The sequence below is a fragment of the Pseudorasbora parva genome, chromosome 16 (genome assembly GCF_024679245.1).
Source record: "Pseudorasbora parva isolate DD20220531a chromosome 16, ASM2467924v1, whole genome shotgun sequence".
Lineage (NCBI taxonomy): Eukaryota > Metazoa > Chordata > Actinopteri > Cypriniformes > Gobionidae > Pseudorasbora > Pseudorasbora parva.
In genome coordinates this window covers 24,693,413-24,716,737 of record NC_090187.1, presented here as the reverse complement: position 1 = coordinate 24,716,737, position 23,325 = coordinate 24,693,413, and the positions used below count along the sequence as shown (strand labels likewise).

At 38.2% G+C, this 23,325-nt stretch overlaps 1 protein-coding gene across 3 annotated transcripts in view; it reads right to left on the bottom strand.

The window, feature by feature from the left end:
• ptprq (protein tyrosine phosphatase receptor type Q) overlaps positions 1–23,325 on the bottom strand; it is a 110,515-nt gene that overhangs the window by 73,080 nt on the left and 14,110 nt on the right. For all 3 annotated transcript variants that reach the window (XM_067420003.1, XM_067420004.1, XM_067420005.1), the window contains exons 13-20: positions 19,020–19,173; positions 18,830–18,936; positions 15,972–16,069; positions 14,588–14,753; positions 12,753–13,013; positions 11,794–11,954; positions 6,565–6,679; positions 5,258–5,478 (exon numbers count right to left, since the gene is read on the bottom strand). In XM_067420003.1, coding sequence (XP_067276104.1) covers positions 5,258–5,478; positions 6,565–6,679; positions 11,794–11,954; positions 12,753–13,013; positions 14,588–14,753; positions 15,972–16,069; positions 18,830–18,936; positions 19,020–19,173 — 1,283 coding nt within the window. The remainder of the gene's footprint in view (positions 1–5,257; positions 5,479–6,564; positions 6,680–11,793; positions 11,955–12,752; positions 13,014–14,587; positions 14,754–15,971; positions 16,070–18,829; positions 18,937–19,019; positions 19,174–23,325) is intronic.

The following is a 23,325-nucleotide window of genomic DNA, read 5'->3' as shown; positions in this document are numbered from 1 at the left end:
TCCCTCTGACTCGGTCCACAACTGGTTTTCTACTTATCTCACTGGGAGAACTGAATATGTTGCGTTGGGAGAAGCTATATCCCTGTCACACAACGTCACCTGAGATGTCCCTCAAGGCTCAGTGCTCGGACCCACCCTGTTCATCCTTTACATGCTTCCCCTTGGCCGTGTCATCAGCCGTCATTGAATTTATTTTCCCTGTTATGCTGATGACACTCAACTTTACCTTAGGACAAGTTCATCATCCTCTGCTGACTTCACAACATCCACTTTGATCACTTGCCTGGATGAGATAAAGGCGTGGATCAAACAAAACTTTCTGCAGCTAAACAGCTCCAAGACTAAAGCTATACTAGTCGGCACTCCCCTTCAGGTCCAGAAATCTGTTATCACCAGCATTGCTATCTGATCAGGCCATTCCACTTTCCACTTCAGTCACCAATCTGGGGGTCAGAATGGAATCGCAGCTTACTTTTGAAGCTCACATCAAACATCTGTGTAAGACCTCCTTCCTCCACCACAGAAACATTGCTAAACTTCGTCCCATACTAACTCTGGCTGATCCACACCAGAAGGTTGTCCAATCCAAGAAGCTTGTCCACGCCTTTGTCTCCTCCAGGCTGGACTACTGCAATGCTTCTTGTGGCTTCCTGGCTTCCTGTGACGTTCAGGATCGAATATAAGATCTCACTCCTTACCCACCAGTGGTCCACGATGACGCACCCTCCTATCTCAAGGAACTCCTCACCATACAAATATCCACATGTAACCTCCGCTCTGTTTCAACATATGTTCATAAAACTCCCCAGGACCAAACTCTGTACTATGGGAGATCGGGCCTTCTGCTCTGCAGCCCCCAGTCTGTGGAATGCTCTCCCTAACCACTTGCAGACTGTAAATGCTTTTAAGCGTGGTCTTAAACCCCACCTTTTTACCAGAGCTTTTGATTATTTTGTTACTTCTTAATTTTTCAGTTTTATTTATTTTATTTACTTATTTATTGTTGTTGATTGTTTTAATTCTGTAGCACTTTGAGATTTTGTTTAATATAAAGTGCATTACAAATAAAATGTATTATTATTATTTATTACTTAATGAGTACGATTTTTTTGAAAGATATTATTCTTGTCTTCAGTGTCACATGATCCTACAGAAATCATTCTTATTTATTATTTTTGAATATAGTATTTGAATATAGTATATTATGTGCTGCTTAATATTTTGAAACTGTAATATTTTTTTAGGACTCTTTGATGAACATAAAGTTCAAAAGAACAGCACTGACTTGAAAAAAATTGCATTGTAAATTTTAATGTCACTTTTGCTTAAAGGGGGGGGTGAAATGCTGTTTCATGCATACTGATCTTTTTACACTGTTAAAGACTTGGAATCCCATACTAAACATAGACAAAGTTTCAAAAGTTAAGGTGGACGTTTGATGGAGTATTGCTTTGTCAAAAATACTACTTCCGGTTAGTCATAAGTTTCGGCAAGTTTTTTGCGATCATGCGTCCCCTTGACGTTAATGGGGGCGGAATTTCCTTGTATGGGCCTTACGGACAATTCTACCGGAAGAGCGTGAGAGAGAGAGAGGGAGAGAGCGAAAGTAACAGGCTACGCCCATCAAAGCGCTGGCTTGTAGGATGCGCTGCACAGGTTATGTGCACAATTACAATGTCACTAAAAAGTGCGTTTTTGGTTGCCAGACCAAGACAGTCCTGCACAGATTCCCCAAAAACCCCGCGGTAAGGCAACAGTGGATGTAATTTGCTTTTCCGGATCAGCAACTGAGTTGCGCGAATGTTTATATCTGTTCGCTGCATTTCGGTGCCGACTGTTTCATAAACAAGGCCCAGCTCGACGCCGGATTTTCCCGATCGCCTAATGCTGAAGGATGGAGCAGTCCCAACGATAAAGGTCCCAACGTTAGAACCGCAGGCGGTGAGTGAGACTGCTTCAAATGTCTGTGTTTTTGCCTATGCTCATCGAGTAGCCCAAACATGATCACGTATAGTTAATTGATCAATGGAGCATGCGATGTGTAGTGCGTGTACATTTGTTTAGCTGGCCACTATATGTGTAACTTTATGTTTGTGTATTGTAAAAGCACTCCAAACAACAATACACAAAGAGGGGGGAAATATGTTGAACTAAATAAGCGCGCTTCTTCATTCAAATGCGCTACTATTCCGTGTCTTTCTATGTAAACACTAACTTAGCCTGCCGTGCAAAACCAGTCCGCTTACTAACGTTACAATTGTCTACACAAACCACGCGTAAACACACACACACACACGTGCACAACTGCACTTCCCACATGTACACCTTCAAAGACAAAAATACGACGATATAATTCAAGTATAAATATGTAAATAACACAAGCCGCTAAGCATATTATATAGTTAGTGTATAACTTGTACCACATAGAGACGTCCTGCTCTAGTCGTTTTTGCTGCTGCTCCTGTTCAACTGCAGCCTCTGGGTCTGATTCCGGATCATAGATGTATGGCTGTATCTGATTAAAACCATATTTTTATTTTGAATAAAGTTTTTTTCCCGCTGTTAGGGATGACACAGCTTTACGACGCACTCGACTCAACACAATAGCAGCAGCGAGCACACGTCATTATTTAGCTCCGCTCACACGATACGCCCCCACCCGCTCAGACCCACCCCTGATTTAAATTAAACAAAAAAAATTATGCGTGACCGATACATTAGGCGGGAATCTGATCCCATACCATCCGTGCTGTGAGATGTTTCAAAAAGTGGTGGGGACAATATAGACCCTGGTAAAGTGGTAGATTATACCTATGGTCCACAGCCACAGAAAGCCTGTTAACCACTGGGGCACACACACAGAAACTGACAAAAATACAAATGTTTTGATTAGCTGCTCAAAACTATATATGTATACCAGCAACTAAGCATTAAATTAAAGGGGGGGGTGAAACACTCAGTTTCAGTCAGTGTCATGTCAATCTTGAGTACCTATAGAGTAGTATTGCATCCTTCATATCTCCGAAAACTCTTTAGTTTTATTATATTTCTAAAAGAAATATGGGCTGTACCGAGTCTTTCCGGAAAAAAAGAGCGCCTGGAGGCGTATCGAGTGGGCGGAGCTAAAGAATGACGAGCGCGCAAAGCGAGGACGTCCTCAAGCGTGGAGAAACCCTTGCTATCGCTCTGAGCTAATAGATATATGATCCAGAATCGGAGGCTGAAATAAATTGAACAGGAGAAACAGCAACAGCAGGACGTCCGTCTCTGTGGTATGTACTGTATTTAATGACCTGTCAACATTTGAGTGTCTTTACTCGCAGTTTATGAGGACATGATTCGGTTTATGGACTATTCTATGCGACTAAACCTTAGCAGTAGCAAGCAAAACGATTTTGCACGTCAGACTAGTGTAACGTTATACATAGAACAACAATGGAGTCCGCGCATTTAAATGACGAAGCATGTGATCGTGTCGTTTACTGATGTTTACTCACGCGACGATAAGCAACAGCATAGACATTTGAAGCAGTTTTACTCACCGGCTTCTTCCAAAGCAGGACCGAACCTTTATCGCTTGGACCGCTCCGTCAAAAACACACTTCTTGGAGTGTGGAGATCCACTTTGCGATGCACACTGAAGCGACGATGTACTGAAGCTTCCCGTCATTTCTGAGTTCAAATCGGTTCAAATGCAGCGCTGCCTTCCCGGAATGCTGTGCTGAAGCGTTGAAGTCGCTTAATGTCAAAGTGGAGGAATGAATTGGAGCGCGGCGCGGACTATAACCGACATTAGTGTTCACGGACGACTGGATCTGCAGCTGAGCGAGTGTTTATGGACGTACATTTCCTCTCTCGCTCTAGTCACACGCGCGCGCACCCTACCGGGAGAAGAGCCCGTACGGCCCATACAAGGACCTTCCGCTCTATTAACGTAAAGCCGACCCATACTCGAAAAAAACTCCCCGAAACTTGGGAGAAACCGGAAGGAGTATTTTTGACAAAGAAATACTCCATCAAACGTCCAACATTAGTTTTTGAAACTTTGTCTATGTTTAGGATGGGAATCCAAGTCTTTAACAGTGTAAAAAGCTCAGTATGCATGAAACAGCATTTCACCCCCCCCCCCCCCTTTAAGAAAAAATACACATTATTTTTAATTATCACCTTAATTTTTTGGGGTGAAAATTACAAGACCCATGATTCATTTTTTACAGTGTCACTCCTCAACCCTGCACAGATTTTGTTCTAAAATACAGATAATGATAAATGTAAATAAATGAACCCCTCATTGTTGTTTAATTAGTTTTGTTCCAGTGTTATTTTCATTTCAAAGTAATAAAATAGCACAAAGTTGTTGTAAAAGCAGTTATCATTAATTTCAATACAAAACTCACTGACCAACACTGATGCATCTAATTCTCAATCGCTCCTCAAATGTTTTATCATTGAGTCTGCACCGTTCTGGCCTGAAATTTTTTTCTGCAACACTAAAGATTCTCTCAACAGGTGCAGAAGAAGCTGCTATGGCAAGATGGACATGTATATGAATTTCTTTGAATTTTTCTTGAATTTCAATTCTACTTCCTTTAATTCAAACTCGAATTGTAATTCTACATCTTGTTTTTGACATCAATTCAAATTCAAGAATTGAATTGGAATTTAGGAGTCATTCTCAATTCAATTCTGAATTGTGCACAAGCCTGATAGATATGACAGTGGAGCTGAAGCTCATTTAATATGCAAATCTTATCCAATCCTAGCCGTGGGCGTTTACTTCCAAGTCTCCAGTGCTGCACGCCCATCAAAATCCAGCGTTCAGAAGACAGCCTCAAAACCAGTGTAGAAAATAGCCTATTACTTATTAGTTATGATGTTTTTGAATGTAAAAACCACACAAACGTCATTAGTTGACCTCAGACAACAGTATAAAAAAGCCAGTTTATGACACCTTTAACCACAAGCTATTATTAACCACTTTAATTTTATAGTTTTTTCTGAACAATGCATTTGCAGCTGGGCTGAGAACTGGTATTTTCTTTAAGTCTGTATCATTTGTTATTTTATAAGTTCCTTTTTACAGTTACTAAAAAACCCAAACTGCAGTATAAGTGTATGTTGTATTATGGTGTTGTGTACATTCTTAAAACAATTTATTCACTATATTCAGATTATATCATGTGAAAATCTATGCCATGGTTAAATTAGCTAAAGCTATGACAAACTATTGAAATGTGTGTGAAGATCAAGCGTGCACCTTGATGTTGTATGTTGCTCCAGGGGTGAGTGTGTTCAGGAGGGTTTCTGTGACGTCCAGGCTCTTGATGACCTCAGTGAAGTTAGTTTTGGGATATGGACACATCTCCTTGTATTTGATGACAAATGAGTGAATTGAGGGGTCATTGGGCATCGGCCAGGACAGCAGGATTCCAGTGGAACCAACCCGCTCACCTTCTGGCTTAGAGGGGGCTGCAGGTACTACATACACATAAACACACAAATACCTTAACAATTTTATGATGCATTTGATATATTATCCTATTTTTATGACAGCTTCATTAAATACTTGATTTTGAACTAGTTCATTGTTTCATGTCGTTTTTTTACACATAATTAATTTTTAATTGATTGTAACTTCTTTATTTTGTGTTGCCATTATATCCTCATCTTCGGCAATGAAGCAGGACGGCTATTGTTGCTCTGACCTAGATTTAGTATCGGCCTTTGTCAAGTTTAGAGGTCTTTCAGAAGGCGCTTGGCTCACTAACAGCTATCTGTTGTTGTGGAGGTGTCAGCCATTTAGGAAAATAACAATGTAAAGCCATCAGAAAGCGTGACCCGTCCATGCCATTCTCAGAGGGACGAGCAAACCAGCAATGCGGGAATCTGATACCGACCGATCAAAGCCTGCTAACTGGAATCAGCATCAATTATGTAAACATAAATGTACCAATATTCATACACCCACTTCAAATGGAAAAAAAGTGCATATGGTTCATTTACAAAATTTCAAAGGGTTTCACCTTTCATCACCGGTTCTACCACAAAGCAATATTACTTTCTACTTACAAAGAAATCATTTTGTAAAGAGACAAAATTAATGGAGATTGTAAAACCATGATACTTTGATGTATATAATGGTACTGAATGATAACTGCATTTATATACCATTGAATTTACAAGGCACTTCAAAATATTAAAAGAATCATAGCCAGTTATTTGAATTATGCATTTATTTTAAATTTTCAATTAATGTTTATCTTTTATTTTCACTTTATTTGAAACAGAAATGTTTTAAATAGTTCTATTTTTAGTTAATGATAATACACTGACTATAGCATTTTTAAACTGTAGCATAGCAATATTTTCTTGCTAATAAGGGGGAAAAAAAATTCAAGTAAAATTTTGCACTAATAAATTTTATGTATTCGCTTCATAAACAGAAACACTCAGGTAGTCTAGAGAAATATATAGGAACTATAGGGAAATACACATAAATAACGAAAGGAAGAACATTTTTATTTAAAGAGGATAGTGGTTTAAGAATGGATCAAACAGACTTACATGACTCAATAGTGGTGACAAGTATTCGGCTGACGGGTGAGCTGAACCCTGATGAGGCCACTGCATTGACTGTGACGGTGTATGATGTTCCAGGGGTTACACTGGACACTTGAGCCTAAAACACAGAACATACACAATAGATAAACAGGATAAACGTACACATCTACAATGTGGGTCATTCTCAAACGGTAACCAATGCAATTCTTAACAAAAAAAAATCTAATATTTAAAATACAGAGTTCTATAACATTTTCTATAACAATTTTCTATATATTAGATAATATAAAAAGACTGTTGTTTTGCACTTTTTCTCCTTTTATTATGTTTGAATTCTCAGTAAATGTTTTATGTTGTGGGTCAAATTGACCCTAATTGGATTCAATACAATCACAATTACACACACATTCTCGCACATTACAACAAAAGTAAACATGAGAGCAAATTATTTGATCATATTATTATTATTTTACCATAAAAGCATATTTTAAACCATTTGTTTTCAAATAAAATTAATATGATAAACAGCATTGTAACTTTTTTAATTTAAAATGTAAAATTTTGAATTTTTACAATGTTTTAATTGTTTTTGTTTAGTTTTTTCATTGTTTCAGTTTTCCTAAAGCTCAAACAGTAGAGCATGGAGCTAGCAATGTTAAAATCATGCGTTCAATTCCAAGTGAACCATTCTTGTACTGATAAAAATATATGCCTTCAATTCAGTTTGCATTTCTTTGGATAAAAGTGTCTGGAAGATGGATACATGTAAATGTAACACTGACATAAAAAAATAAATACATTTTTGTATTGTTATTTTGGATATGCACCTGCGGTTAACCATGAAATTGAAGGTCAAATTGAAAAATGTAGGGTGTTCAACCTTGCTCTAGTGCTGTGTTCCACTCCGCTATTATTAGACACTTGCGAACTTCCCTAAGCACTTCCCCTCGGGGGAATCCCCACCGCCATTTTGAAGTGTGTTCCACTTCGAGAAGTGGACAAGGGAAGTTTATATGGACAGACCCTTGCTCCCTCAATTTTGACCAAGGGAGCGAGTCTACTTCATATGTACACTTCAGGCAGCTTCATATACCACAATGCAACACGATTGTGACGTCACCGCATATCGCATCTTATTTACCCCACCACAAACAACTCCATGATATTTTAATTATTTTTAAAAACATTTAAAACAACCCAAACACACCTATATACATATAGAGTGCTGCATTAAACAATTTTGTAAAGGAAAAAAATAAATAATAAATCAACTCCATAGTGGATTCCAAATGATCAAGGGCTTAGGGCGTTCCAGTTCAGTCATTGCAATGGTTCCGCCAGTAGTGGGCCCTCATGCAACGTAAGCAATGACGCACATCTGAGTGAACGAGACGGCGGGAAGTTAGCGAGTCAAGGGCATAGTAAAAATGAACTGGAACGCAGCACTGGAGGGCTACCATCCTGCAGAGTTCAGCTCCAAACCTAATCAAACACACCTGAAAAATCTAACCAAAGTCTTCAGGGTTACTTACAAAATTATGTTGTTTTATAAATTTTGATTAGGGATGGCACTAAACTGTGTGAAACAGCGCAAGAGCATATCTATTTAAAAATGCAAAGATGTAGTTAACTAAATGTAATAATATCAGTTTTACTTGTGAATATTAACATTTGCAAAAATGTTTAACTCAAAATGCATAGACTGAGAAAGGAGGACTGTGTGGAGGCCAGAAGGACCTATAAGGGTCTTCCCTATAAGGGCCCCAGTCCTGGAATGAGTTTCTACTGGACCCCCTACAACTGTCACTCTGGAATACGCAATAATGCAATGACCAGTACAGAGGGTCGAGTTTACCTTGAGACACTGTCAATACTGTGAATAATCCTTTTTTATACCCTAATTGGGCAATATTTTCTGGAAGATACAACTCATAAAATCCAAATTATATCAAATATTTTAACACATTTTTTTACTGTAAAAGTTTTACTGTCAGTCCAGATTATATAAAAAGCAACATGCAATTAATTTGAAATTTTCTTGCCTGTTTAACAGTTGAAGCAGAAATAACTATATCTTGATATATATCGTTATCATTATTTTAAAAAAAATCATATTGTGATATAACATTTTGGTCATATCGTCCACCCCATGTCCAAATATTAAAGGATTTGTTTTCCCAAAAATGAAAATTCTCTCATTAATTACTAACCCTAATGTCGTTAGACACCCGTAAGACCTCCGTTCATCTTCATAACACAAAGAAGATATTTTTGTTGAAATCCGATGGCTCAGAAAGGCCTTCATTGGCAAAAATGTAATTTCCTCTCTCAAGACCCAGAAAAGGCCCTAAAGACATTGTTAAAAAGTCCATCTCACTACAGTGCTTCTACAATCATTTTATGTAGTGACGAGAATAGTTTTTGTGCCCAAAAAAGAAATATAGTGATGGGCCGAATTCAAAACAAAGTTTCGAACAGTTATTAATCAGCGTTGATTCATGATTCGGATGTCAAACTGAAATCTGAAATCACGTGACATTGGCGATTCATAACCGTTCTAAACACTGTTTTGAATTCAGCACATCACTATATGTCGTTATTTTGTTTTTTTTTTACGCACAAAAACTATTCTCGTCACTTCATACAATTATTGTAGAGCCAATGTAGTGAGATGGGCTTTGTAACGACGTCTTTAGGGCCTTTTATGGGTCTTGAGGAAATGACATTGGTGTCAGTGAAGGCTTTTCTAAACCATCACATTTCTACAAAAATATCTTCATTTGTGTTTCGAAGATGAACGGAGATCTTACGGGTGTCGAACGACATTAGGGTAAGCAATTAATGAGAGAATTTTAACTTTTGGGTGAACTAACCCTTTAAGACATATTTATTATAAGCTTTTATAGTAGGAAACTAAACTCAGCATTTTATAAGCTAAAAAAGTCAATTTTAAGAATGACCTTCATTATGGTAAAATCTTGTTACTGTTACATGTAGTCTATTTTGCTTGTCATATAGTTTTTTTCTTTGTTCAGTTTTCCCACCACTCCTGTGTTCCCAAGGTCATCGTCATTATGAGTTAATTCCATCACCTGTATCCTGTTAATTAGTAATGTATATCCCCTGTCTTGTCTATTTCCTCATTTGCCCCTGTGTATTTACTTCTCAGTTCTCCCTCAGTGTTGGCTGGTTCTCATTTGTGTATACTGGTGTGTTTGTATGTTCCTGAAAGTATTGACAATTAAAGTTCCTGTTTCATGTTCTTCTTCGCCTTCGTGATTTTGACCTACACACATGATCCATAACAGTTACCTGTTGTGTTAGTGTTTCGCACCTAAAATTTCAGGATTGTAAAAAATCACTTTTATAGAGAAATAATATTGGTGCTTATTCTGATTCAGTTATTGCATTTTACATGACTTAATGGTGTACAATTCTTCAAATAATGTAGTCCGTAAAGGCTCAATTTCAGTGCATAAAGTGTAGTAATATCCCACAACATCTTACTGAATCATGTGTCTTCTGAGAAAACTAAAACATAATATGCTATAAAATAAATCACAGGTAAAACCATAAAGCCAGCACTAGATAATAAATCACAATTTGAATGGGATCAGATATATGAATGTGATCCTAATAGCACTGGCTAGGCCTGACTAAAGACAATGACTCCCATTAATCAAACACATCGCAATATTACTCCAAAATACCCTCATGCATCAAACCGTCCTCAAAAACACAAGGCATTTTGTACATCTATAGATACCATCAATAATCCATGCACTTCAGACACTCCCACAAACAGACACAAACACAATTTTTGCAAGCAAATCTTCTTGAGCCATTTCTATAGCATTCATTTAACCAGAAATCATTTGTTCATATAAATCATAGATTCAATTTATCTCTTGTGGTCTTCAAAATGTTCACAAACGCAAAAGCAGGCTAAGTTATCATATCAGATCTGAGGATAAAATAGCCCGACAACACCAGTAAAAACAAGATAACCTGGCAAAATATAATCCATGCGTTACATAAACTCTATATATATTTCACTACAAATAACAAATATCAACCGATATATATTTGTTTACAAATGTTGCAACAGCTTTTCTTAGAACCAATTACACTCTTCTGAGCCATTTTCCAATTTAACTAATTCTCAAGATCCCCAACTAAGTTACTTTCAAGTTCACACAGGGGAAAATATAAATAGTAAAGAAAATATAAATGATGCAGAAAACGAAGCATCCAGATTTAAAGCGAAACTTTTAATTGTTTATCATAAATGTTATTATGATGTTCAATTATAAATGCTCTACAAATGAATGCATAAAATGTAAAATGGCAATCCTTTACAAGTATACAGTCCTGCACAAACAAGATGAGTCAATGCAGTGATATTTATCACACACTCAAGTCTTTGTTTGTGTGGCAGAACTGTCGGATTTCTTAATTCTAAGAAACACAAGCCAGTTCAAGAATTCCTCCAAGGTCGTGTAGCGTCTCGCCATCACTTTTTTAATAGACCAAAGTGTGCGTGTGCGTGTGTGTAGGAGTTCAGCAAACTTTTATAATAACTTGATTTTTAAGAATATGGGGTAAATTAGAACATTGTTTTTTTCAAATATCACCATAATATTAAAGTTGAATTTATTTAATATAATGGAATATATACTGTATTAAATACAAATTTCTATAGGTGACATTTCAAAGATTACAGCATTCTATTTTAATTCTACTTTTTTTTAACAGAATTGGTATTTTAACAAACAGAGTTGGTATTTTAAAACAATTCTCAATACAATTCTGTATGGCACCAAACCCTGCTATCCTGAGTATTTAATGCATGCCATGTAATGAAAAACTCATGCAATGCAAATATGCAATTGATGCCTACCTGAACGTTACTGAGGCCCGCGTACAGGATAACCAGCAGGGGCAAACAGGATGGCATGATGGCCCCTCGCTAAGAGAGAGCTGCTGAATGGTTGGATGGGGTAACTAACCGGTGCTATGCAAGTGATCAGAAACAACCTAGTCCCACCACCAATGCTAAACCTATTATTAATGGTCTTCTCTCTCTCTTTCACTCTCTCCCTTGTTCTTCAACCTTCCTCCACACACTCCGCCCAGCTGACACGGATACTCTTCTACCTGACACCTGGTATACGGCTGTGGGAGAGCTCTGTGAGTGACTGTATGTGTGTGTGTGTGGGGGGGAGTGTGTACCTGGACGTAGCTGTCTGCTGTGGTGGTGATGGTAATATTGCCGTTCTCAGGAAGCAGTTGGATCTGGTAGTTCTTATCACATCCAGGGGATGTCAGCCAGTGAAGTGAGAAAGCGTGAGGTGACACGCTGATCACACGCAACCCTTCAGGACCTGCAGGCACTGAAACACACAGATTTGGGTTTTGCACAAAAAAAAACAAGCAATTGTCATTCGGAATACAATAAAAATGATCAACAATGAAATGGTCATTAAGCAAAATGTATTAGAAATGAATGATAGCGATGCTAATAAATAGTTTCGTTTGATTGATTTCAGTCTGGTTAAATTTGATTCGGTTCAGATTGGTTTAGTTCAATTCAATTCTGTTGAACCAAGCCACGCGTAACTATTTTGAATCTAAATTAATAATTAGTTTCAGTTAACTTGTTACATTTATTTAATATAATGTATGATAAAAGAGTTAGGTGAATAAAAAAGAATAAAAAAATGTGTGAATAAAAGCCTACATTTAATCTGTTCATCATATAAAGCGCAATTCATATGGATTGATTTTATGACCTCTTTATAAACTTTTGGAAGCGTCAAAGTTTCAGCTGTAGCTGTCTATGGAGGGACAGGAAGCTCTCAGAATTCATCAAAAATATCTTAAGTTTGTCTTCCAAAGATTAACAAAAGTCTGACGGGTTTGGAACGTCAAGAGGGTGAGTAATTAATGACAGAATTTAACTTTTTGGGTTTACTGTCTCTTTAAGGCTCAGTTTGGTCAAATAGTGTGGTTCCATTAAATTCAGTTTGGATTTGTTCAATTCAATGCAAGATGAATCAGTTCGGTTTAATTCAGACTGATTCAGCTAGGTTCAATTCAAGCTTCATTTGACAATACAAACTATTCTAAAACAGTTTTAGAAGAATTACTACCTTTCATTATGCAAAGTGCATTTTGAGAAAAAGTCTAACCTGTGTGTATGGATATGGTGGCAGCGCTTCCACTGATGGAGTTTCTGAAGCGTTGTACAGTGGCGTTGTAGGAGCAGCCGCTCCACAGGCCATTAATGGTGACCTCCTGCAAATGTGGACTCGCGTCTAATGTCCAGATATGAGAGCTGTTACTGATGGTCACTTTATAAAAATCTAAATGGCCAGCAGCTGGTGCCCATGATACTGTGGCTGATGTGGTGTTGATTTGAGACACAGAGAGTGAACATATACCTGCTGGCCCTGGAATAAAATAAATAAAAAATCAGTGCATAGAATGACAATTTCTTGAGTGCATTTTTCTTCAGTGCAATTTCTTGAAATCTTTGCAAATGTATTTAAGAAAATGAAACAAATCACATGTACATAAGTATTTACACCCTTTTCTCAAAACTTTGTTGAAGCACATTTGAGTATGATGCTACAAGCTTGGCACACCTATTTTTGGGCAGTTTCTCCCATTGTTCTTTGCAGGACCTCTCAAGCTCCATCAGGTTGGATGGGGAGCGTCAGTGCACAGCCATTTTCAGATCTCTCCAGAAATGTTCAATCGGGTTCAAGTCTGGGCTCTGGCTGGTTCACTCAAGGACATTCACAGAGTTGTCCCATAGTCGCTCCTTTGTTATCTTGGCTGTGTGCTAATGGTCATTGTCCTGTTAGAAGATGAACCTTTGCGCCAGTCTGAGGTCCAGGGAGCACTCTGGAGCAGGTTTTCATCAAGGATGTCTCTGTACATTGCTGCATTCACCTTTCCCTCTATCCTGGCTAGTTTCCCAGTTCCTGCCGCTGAAAAATATCCCCACAGCATGATTCTGCCACCACTATGCTCCACTGTAGGGATGGTATTGGCCAGGTGAGGAGCGGAGACTGGTTTACTCTAAACATGACTCTTGCCATTCAGGCCAAATAATTCAATATTTTTGCATCAGACCAGAGAATTTTGTTTCTCATGGTCTGAGAGTCCTTTAGGTGCCTTTTAACAAACTCCAGGCAGGCTGTCATGTGCCGTCTGGCCACTCTACCATACAGACCTGATTGGTGGAGTGCTGCAGAGATGGTTGTTCTTCTGGAAGGTTCTCCTCTCTCCACAGAGAAACACTGGAGCTATATCAGTGACCATTGGGTGCTTGGTCACCTCCCTGATTAAGGCCCTTCTCCCCTGATCACTCAGTTTAGCTGGGTGGACAGCTCTAGGAAGAGTCCTGGTGGTTCCAAACTTCTTCCATTTATGGATGATGGAGGCCACTGTGGTTATTGGGACCTTAAATGCTGCAGAAATGTTTCTGTACCCTTCCCCAGATCTGTGTGTCAATATAATCCTGTCTTGGAGGTCTACAGACAATTCTTTGGACTTCATGGCTTGTGCTCTGACGTGCACTGTTAACTGTGGGATCTTATATAGACAGATGTGTGCCTTTAAATCATGTCCAATCAACTGATTTTAAGTTGTTCAATCAAGTTAAACTCAAGGATGATCAGTGAAAATAGATTGCACCTGAGCGCTATATTGAGTGTCATGGCAAAGGCTGTGAATACTTATGTACATGTGATTTTTTAATTTTTAGTTATAAATGTGAAGGTTTCAAACAAACTTCTTTCACGTTGTCATTATGGGGTATTGTTTGTAGAATTTTGAGAAAAATAATACATTTTATCCATTTTGGAATAAGGCTGTAACATGACAAAATGTGGAAAAAGTGAAGCACTGTGAATACTTTCTGGATGTACAGTATAGTATGTGTTTGTGCATTGTATTTTTTCATATCTGTATTTGTTAATGATACCAAAAGTAGAAAGTATCACTGAGAGATTCTTACTAGTAGAGATGTTTTTGAATGTGGTCTGGCTGAAATCTGACCCCAGGAAGGACTGGATCTCAAACCTGTAATCACTTCCTGGGGTCAGGTCATGAATCCTGACACTGTTTCCATGGAGATCAACTTGGTGTTGCAGAGGGAGGTCACCCGCAAGGCCATATCGAAACTAAAGAGGAACAAATTAAGAGAAAGAAAGAAAGCAACAGAAATAAAACAAGTATAAGCATTACCTTCCAACATTTCACAAGACTGGGGTCTGTAAGGTTTAGATCAACAAGGATGCATTCATTTGATTAATTTGAATTACTAGTGAAAGTAAAGACATGTACAATGTTACAAAATATGTTTTGTTTTTTTGTTTTTATAAATGCAGGTAATTTGAACTTTTATTTAGCAAATATCCCTGAAAAAAAAGAATCACAATTTTCACAAAAAATATTAAGCAGCACACCTGTTTTCAGAAGATTTTTTTTTAATTGTAAAAATATTTCACAATATTTGCTTTATGTTTGAACATATAAATGCAGACTTGGTGAACACGAGACTTATTCCCCCCAAAAAATTGACTATACCCAGGCCTGGTTTCACAAACAGGGTTTAAATGAAGCCACGATTAGGCCTTAGTTAAATTAAGATATTTCAACAGCTTTTATAAACATGCCTTAAAAAGAGAAAAAGAAAACATTCCTGGTGTACATCTTGAGACAAAGTCTCAAATATGTCAATGGCATATTTTAAGATATGTCAGTGCAAGTTTCTTTCAGTTAAAATAGCTAAAACATGCATTTTAGTCTGGGACTAGGCTTCTCAGTGAAACCATGGGCCAAACCTTTGAATGGTAGTGTACATAAAATTACAAACAAATGTAAAAAATGATGTTAGTAGGTAGCCCAGTCAAAGATTTGGGATTCTGCAGGACCAATCTAAAATAGGAGTGACCATGGAAGTGAGGAGATCATTACTGTAGGAGGTACACTAGCCAAGATTATTCCAAAGGGCCTTTAAACTGGATGAAAAACATCCTCTCATGTTTGCAAAATTGGAATTTTACATCATACACTAAAATACCTCCCCTCTCTTTGCAAGGCAAAATAAAGGATTGGTGCTCATGCATTATTAGAAAGGCAGAAACCCGAGCACACAGGACTAACGGGTGTTGCTAGGTTACATTTCAGCTGAGATGGTCAGTATGAAAGTTTTAACAGGTGTGCAAAAGCCCCAACACTAGTCTAGTCATGCTTACAATAAAAATATGTAATAACTCTTTCTACCTTCAGTCTATAAAAACAAATAATCAAGCACAAATGTGAAAATACACTCATACAACTACCAAATGCCTATAAAGATCTCGATACTGATTGGATGATCAAAAAGCCCCCCTTACCCTGTAACCATCCACTCTGCCTGGTGGGTGTGTCCATATCACATACATGCTGCTCACTTCCTGTTCAATGCAAGTGAGATCATCAGGAGGTTCTGGAACTGAGGTATAAAAACAATATTTTTGAGAGCATGTGTGAGTTAACAGCTCTGTTTCCAAACCCTAGTGAGCTGCCTACTTAGATGGCTTTTAAAGACATCATAGGTACTCATCAGGCAACATTATTTCAACTAAATAGCTTGGCAAAAAGCATTTGATACTGTCCTCACATCCTCATTAGCATTACACTATCTTTCACAGAGAAACCATTCCCAGAATGCACTGCAATAAACTAGAGGAACTAGAATCCTAGGTGTATATGACATTCTTCTTTCAGATAAAATTATTAGAGTTATATTAACCACTTCAGCTCTGCACCCCCTCTTGGACCCACCGGTGGGTCCAAAATTGCATCATCATAATCTTTTTAAAAAGTCTATAACTCGCACACCACAAAACTAGACATATATGGTATCATTTGAAAGATTAGAACCTCAGCTTTCTTAATAACCCAATAACTTCTGCTTTTTTTTTACATAGAAGAAAATAATACGGTCTGAATTCGACCCCCCCGCAACGACCACCCCGTGAGAAAATCATGCAAATAATATAAAATTTAATATTTTTATCACACAAACACACCTAAAATTCACAAGTCATATATCAAATGAAAGCTATCGGCCTCAGGAATATCGCTGAGCAGTTAATTTCACCGATCCAATAATTTACAGTAAATTTATAAATTTATTATCAAAAGAATCACAAAGATGGAAATGACTCCTTTGAACAAGCAAACACATGATTCATATTCCTGTTCGGATCACAAACTCGTTGTAAAGCTACTAGCCTCAACCCTATATCAGCTTGATCCTTAGGTTGTTTGCTTCAAAATGAGACTATTTTTACATGTCTGTGAGCAAGTATGGCCAAATGACACTGTAAAATGTCACCGGTGTCCAGATCAAAACATGTGATGCAGACAAATACTCTTATTATTGCTAGTTTCGATTGTCGGTGTTAGCCACGATTTTTGATGATGTCATCACATATTGCATCATGCTACAGAAAAGCTGAGAATCTCAGCTCTTTATAGACATGTGGATCATGATTATAGACCAATCAGAGCCCAAGATCTCCCTTTACAAAGTTGAAGAGGCGGAGCCTCTCTTTCGATTTCCTAGTGGCCAGTTGATGTCAATGGAGATGAGTAGGAGTTGTTAGACACTTTGGTCAGATAAATCTCAATAACTTTTATTTGCAAGGAGATATCAAGAAAATTATTTTTTCCCCTGTTTAGTGCCAAATTATAGAATCAACAGAAACTTCCAAAAAGCTTGGATCCCAAAATGATAAAAAAACAAAGATTTTTAAATAACAAATGAATTAAAAATAAATCAAAATATTTATTTTTTATCTATGTTTATCATAAGATTGTGAATAGATACAATATAATATATGCAATATTCCACCACTGTGTTAAAATTTAGAGTTTTTTCTGTAAAATGAGACCATTTTTATCAATTTACTCCAATGTATGTGGGTAGGGCGCTCTTTTAAATTCAGATATTCCTAATTCTCAAAAAAATGCAAAATGTGCTGCAGAGCTGAAGTGGTTAATAAATGTCCTGGCTAATCCAAGCATTATAATGGCATCCCAAAATCTGAACGTCTTCTGAAGCGAATCGACAGTTTTGTGTACAAAAAATATCCATATTTCACACATTATAAAGTAAAATATCTTGCTTCGGCGGACCACCTTCCGTATTCAACTTACACAGAAAGTGTGACTCCTCTCGCAGTTCAAAACGCTTATGCTATATCCGATATCACCGTCGTGTCAGTTCCCCTTTTTTCGTAAGTTGAATATGGAAGATATTTTCATTTACAAAAAATCCATCGATTCGCTTCAGAAGGCCTTGATTAACCACCAGAGCCGTATGGAGTACTTTTATAATGGATGGATGCACTTTTTTTGGGCTGCCATTTACTGCCATTATTATGCTTGGATTAGCATTTGTTTATATAACTGTATTTGCCTGAATAATAATTTCATATACACCTAGGATGGCTAGGATGACCAAATAATGGGGTAGTTTTTATTTTTGTGTGAACTGTCCCTTTAAATGGATCAAAAGTGACAGTAAAGCCATTTATAATGTTACAAAATATTTCTATTTAATTATTTTCTAAATGTTGTTCTTCTGAACTTTTTTATTCATCAAAGAATCCTGAAATGTTTATATTAAGGTTTCCACAAAAATATTAGCACAAATAAGTACAACTGTTTTCAACATTGATAATACTAAGAAATGTTTATTGAGCAGCAGATCAGCAATAATATTTTACAAAATTACGGTTTTTACCATATTTTTGGTCAAATAAATGCGGCCTTGGTAAACAGAAGAGACTTCTTTGACTTTTTCTTTATCCTCAAACTTTAAATATTACTCAATGGCTAAAACTACTGATAAACAGATTTAAACCAATATTGCTATGTAAATGTATGTTTACTGGAGTATTGCTTTAGCATAGTGGCACACTAACATCAAACTCTATTGAATTGGCGTCACATAATGAGCCTTTTTTGTGGGGCGTTCGTAAGTAAATGCTAATGGAGTTGCTACCAAAGTAAAGTGTTCCAAATGAGTCATTTATAAGGCTCCATTTCAGTTAGCATGCTACCTCAGAGGGCAGTTGTCTATGTAGGCAATACAGCAAGGCACTAAGTTTTGGAACAGAGCTAATATGTGGATTTGTGTGAGAGAGTAGAGGATAAGTAATTGCTAAGTTTTGTATCAATGTATAAGTGTAATAACACTCACGTGTGTTAGCAATTGCAAAAGCAGGTAAACTTCGCCTGTCTCCACTAACACTGCTCACTTCAACAGTATACACACTTCCAGGCAACAGGTGGTCAAAGCGATATGTTCTAAAAAGAGAAAAAGCTGCAGTCCAAACCTCTTTCACATAAAGAACGAATCTTCAGGGCAGATAACTGATCTATATCCACACCTGTCATCAGACGCACTCTGATTGGTCTGCAGGATAAAGGTTGAGTTTCTGATGGACAGGATGAATGAGTCACTGACCCCCTGGCCTGCCCTCCAGCGCATACTGAGAGATGCTGATGTCCTCTGCACAGGCAACAAGGTGACCGAACTGGGAGCTACAAACAGACACAAGGAAATTAAAGTCATCAAGCAGGATTCATACAACTCCTAGAAATATCACAGGATTGCACAAAGTAAAAAAAGAGTCCATTATTAAATGTAATTCAATTTTAGTAATGAGTATGAATGAATGAATGATGCATTTATAGCGTTGTTTCATGTATTACTGTACACCAAATGCGCTTTACAACCATTTCAGGGGTCTCTCCTCAACCACCACCAACAACGATTGGAAAAGTTGGTCAAAAAGCATGGGGGTGCTGTTGTAAGTACAATATAAGGTGTAAGTATACTACCGTTCAAAACTGGGGTCCACATTTTTTAATGTTTATAAAATAAGTTTCTTATGCTGACCAAGCTGCATTTATTTGATTGAAAAGTAAAACATTAAGATGTAATTTGCAAAACTGAATTGTCAGCATCATTACTTTCAGCGTGTTCAGCGTGTAGCAGTACACTCTTAAAAATAAAGGTTCTTAAAGGGTTAGTTAATTATTGTCATTATTTACCCTAATGTTTGACACCCTTAAGACCTCCGTTCATCTTCAGAACACAAATAAAGAATTACTGTGTTGAAATCCGATGGCTCAGACAGACATTCATAACGGTTCGAAACTTTGTTTCAATGAAAGCCTGTCTGAGCCATCGGATTTCAACAAAAATATCTTAAACTGTGTTCCGAAGATGAATGGAGGTCTTACGGGTGTCGAACAACATTAGGGTAAGTAATTATTGACAGAATTTTCACTGAAAGGGTGAACTAACCCTTTTAATGGTTCTTTGGCAGGGTGTATGGTTCAATGAAGAATCTTTAATATCCAAAGAATATTTCCATTGCACAAAAGGTTCTTTATAGTGCAAAAAGGTTCTTTAGACTATAATATAGTTAGAAAAAATAGATTCTTTAAAGAACCTTTCACAAAACGGTTCTTTGAGGAACCAAAAATGGTTCTTCTATGGCACCACTGTGATGTCACAAGGTGTTTTGGTGTAGGTTCATGTTTCATGTTTTAAGGTTTCATGTTCACTGTCATGTTTTGTCATGCACTCCCTGGTCTTGTCATGTGGTCTATTGTCATGTGATTCCATGCCCTCATGTGTTCCTGCCTCGTGTTCCTGTGTCTTGTTGTCATTGGTTTATTGGTTAATCGTTGTTCACAGGTGTCCCTCGTTTTGTCATTAGCCCTTGTGTATTTAAGCCCTCATGTTTGCCATAGTCTCGGTCAGTGATGATGTTGTAACCTGCTGTTGGTGAGTGTGGTGTCAGGTCTAAGTCAGGTCTAAGTCAGGTCTAAGTCAGGTCTAAGTCAGGTCTAAGTCAGGTCTAAGTCAGGTCTAAGTCAGGTCTAAGTCAGGTCTAAGTCAGGTCTAAGTCAGGTCTAAGTCAGGTCTAAGTCAAAGTCAGGTCTAAGTCAGGTCTATTGTTAATGTTTGGATTTATTAAGTGTTCAAATAAACTGCACTTGGGTTCTAACAGGGAACTAATTGTTCCCTGGCCCAGTATCTAGACTATGCGTTATTATGTGGCTCAGCATTTACTGTGGGATGAGATCCACTACCCCACAGCACCCTCTAAACCTGAGCTTGTTCACGCACCGACTGTCATGTCGGGATTTGTTCACGCCATGTCTGCCACATCTCCGGCCACAACAGCCCAAGTCCGTGCTCCAGCCCATGAGCCCGCTCCGGCTCCAGCCAGGATCCAAGTCCGTCCACGCCCGAGGGTCCGGGTCCCTCCACGCCCGAGGGTCCGGGTCCGTCCACACCCGAGGGTCCGGGTCCGTCCACGCCCGAGGGTCCGGGTCCGCCCTCGCCCGAGGGTCCGGGTCCGCCCTCGCCCGAGGGTCCGGGTCCGCCCTCGCCCGAGGGTCCGGGTCCGCCCTCGCCCGAGGGTCCGGGTCCGCCCTCGCCCGAGGGTCCGGGTTCGGCCACGCCCGAGGGTCCGGGTCCGGGTCCGCCCGAGGGTCCGGGTCCGGGTCCGCCCGAGGGTCCGGGTCCGGGTCCGCCCGAGGGTCCGGGTCCGGGTCCGCCCTCGCCTCACGGTCCGGGTCCACCCTCGCCTCACGGTCCGGGTCCGCCCTCGCCTCACGGTCCGGGTCCGCCCACGCCTCACGGTCCGGGTCCGCCCACGCCTCACGGTCCAGGTCCGTCCACGCCACAGGGTCCAGGTCCGCCCACGCTCCCAGGCCCGTCCCAGCTACGCCAGGGTCCTGGTCCGGTGCCTTGGCACGGGCCTGGCCCACCATCCCTCCCCCAAGTCCGCCCCCCAATATTTTGTCGATTGTTTTGTTTATGTATGGGCGTCAGGGGCCGCCCATAGAGGGGGGGATCTGTCACAAGGTGTTTTGGTGTAGGTTCATGTTTCATGTTTTAAGGTTTCATGTTCACTGTCATGTTTTGTCATGCACTCCCTGGTCTTGTCATGTGGTCTATTGTCATGTGATTCCATGCCCTCATGTGTTCCTGCCTCGTGTTCCTGTGTCTTGTTGTCATTGGTTTATTGGTTAATCGTTGTTCACAGGTGTCCCTCGTTTTGTCATTAGCCCTTGTGTATTTAAGCCCTCATGTTTGCCATAGTCTTGGTCAGTGATGTTGTAACCTGCTGTTGGTGAGTGTGGTGTCAAGTCTAAGTCAAGTCTAAGTCAAGTCAAGTCTATTGTTAATGTTTGGATTTATGTTAAGTGTTCAAATAAACTGCACTTGGGTTCTAAACCTCGCCTCTTCAGTGGACACCCTGTTACATGTGAAAACCTATTTTTGGTTCTTCCTGGCACATTTATTTTTAAGGGTGTAGGGCTGAGCGAATATGAGTAGAACTATATACTACCCTAGTTGTTCAGAAATCCCTTTTAAGGTTTACATGTGAATCAAACGTGGCACAATGGCCTTCATCATCACAGTATGCTAATGTCTATCTAGTTCAAGGGATTCATCAATATGCTGATTGAGGACTGTAAGCGAGGAGATGTCGCTTACATCTCAATGACACATCTGTGCCATTTGCTTCAAATTGTGTTTTTCATTCGTGAACCTGGACCAAAATTATTTTTTTTCTTCCAATTTAAAAAAAATAAATTGAGATGTTTACGTCATGAAAGCTGAATATCTAAGATTTCCATTGATGTCTGGTTTGTTGGGATATTGACACCATTTGGCCAAGATTAAAATCTGGAATCTAAGGGTGAAAAAAATCTAAATATTAAGATAATCGCCTTTAAAGTTGTCCAAATGAAATCCTTAGCAATGCATATTACTACTTCTAATAATGTTTGATATATTCATGAAATTTAAAAAATATTTTCATGAAACATGATCTTTACTTAATACCCTAATGATTTTTGGCATAAAAGAATGTTGACCTATAAAATATATTGTTGGCTATTGCCACAAACATACCCGTGCGACTTATGGTTTTGTGGTCACATATGAGCCATAAAAGCCTGATAAGTGTGTGTGTGTGTAATATGATAGTCAACAAAAAACACACGCAAACTTTTATATATATGCATATGTGCTTTATACACACTTTATACTTTATACACACTTTTATGGCTCAAATATGCAATTCATTGCAAATCAATGATAATTGAGAGATGTAAAATGTTCCCCAAAAGCCTATTGTGTCATATTTGACACTAATTAACATAAACAAATTGTCAAAATAACTTTTAATTTTTAACAAAATTATTTATGTATAATCTAGTAAACCCAAGTTACTTCAGTCCCGTAAATGTTTATCTTACATTTACTTTATATAAATCATTAAAGATATATGAGCAAAAAAGACTATACATATATCAATTATATAAATATAAATTTGATATATATATATATATATATATATATATATATATATATATATATATATATATATATATATATATATATATATTAAAAAATACATATATATGAACTACCAATCAGAGGGCAGAAGGCTTGAAGTAGAAGTTTTGGACATATTGAGAATTTATAGGCCCTAGAAATGTACGTATTAAATATCATACAGTAGGCTAATATATTCATAAATAGGCTTTATACTATTTGTTTAGTTTAAGTTATGAGAGAATAAATGTTTTATTAAAACAAACATGATATTGATTTATTAGTGTCCTAATAAGATGGAAATTATTTTCTGAAGTCTCTTTACG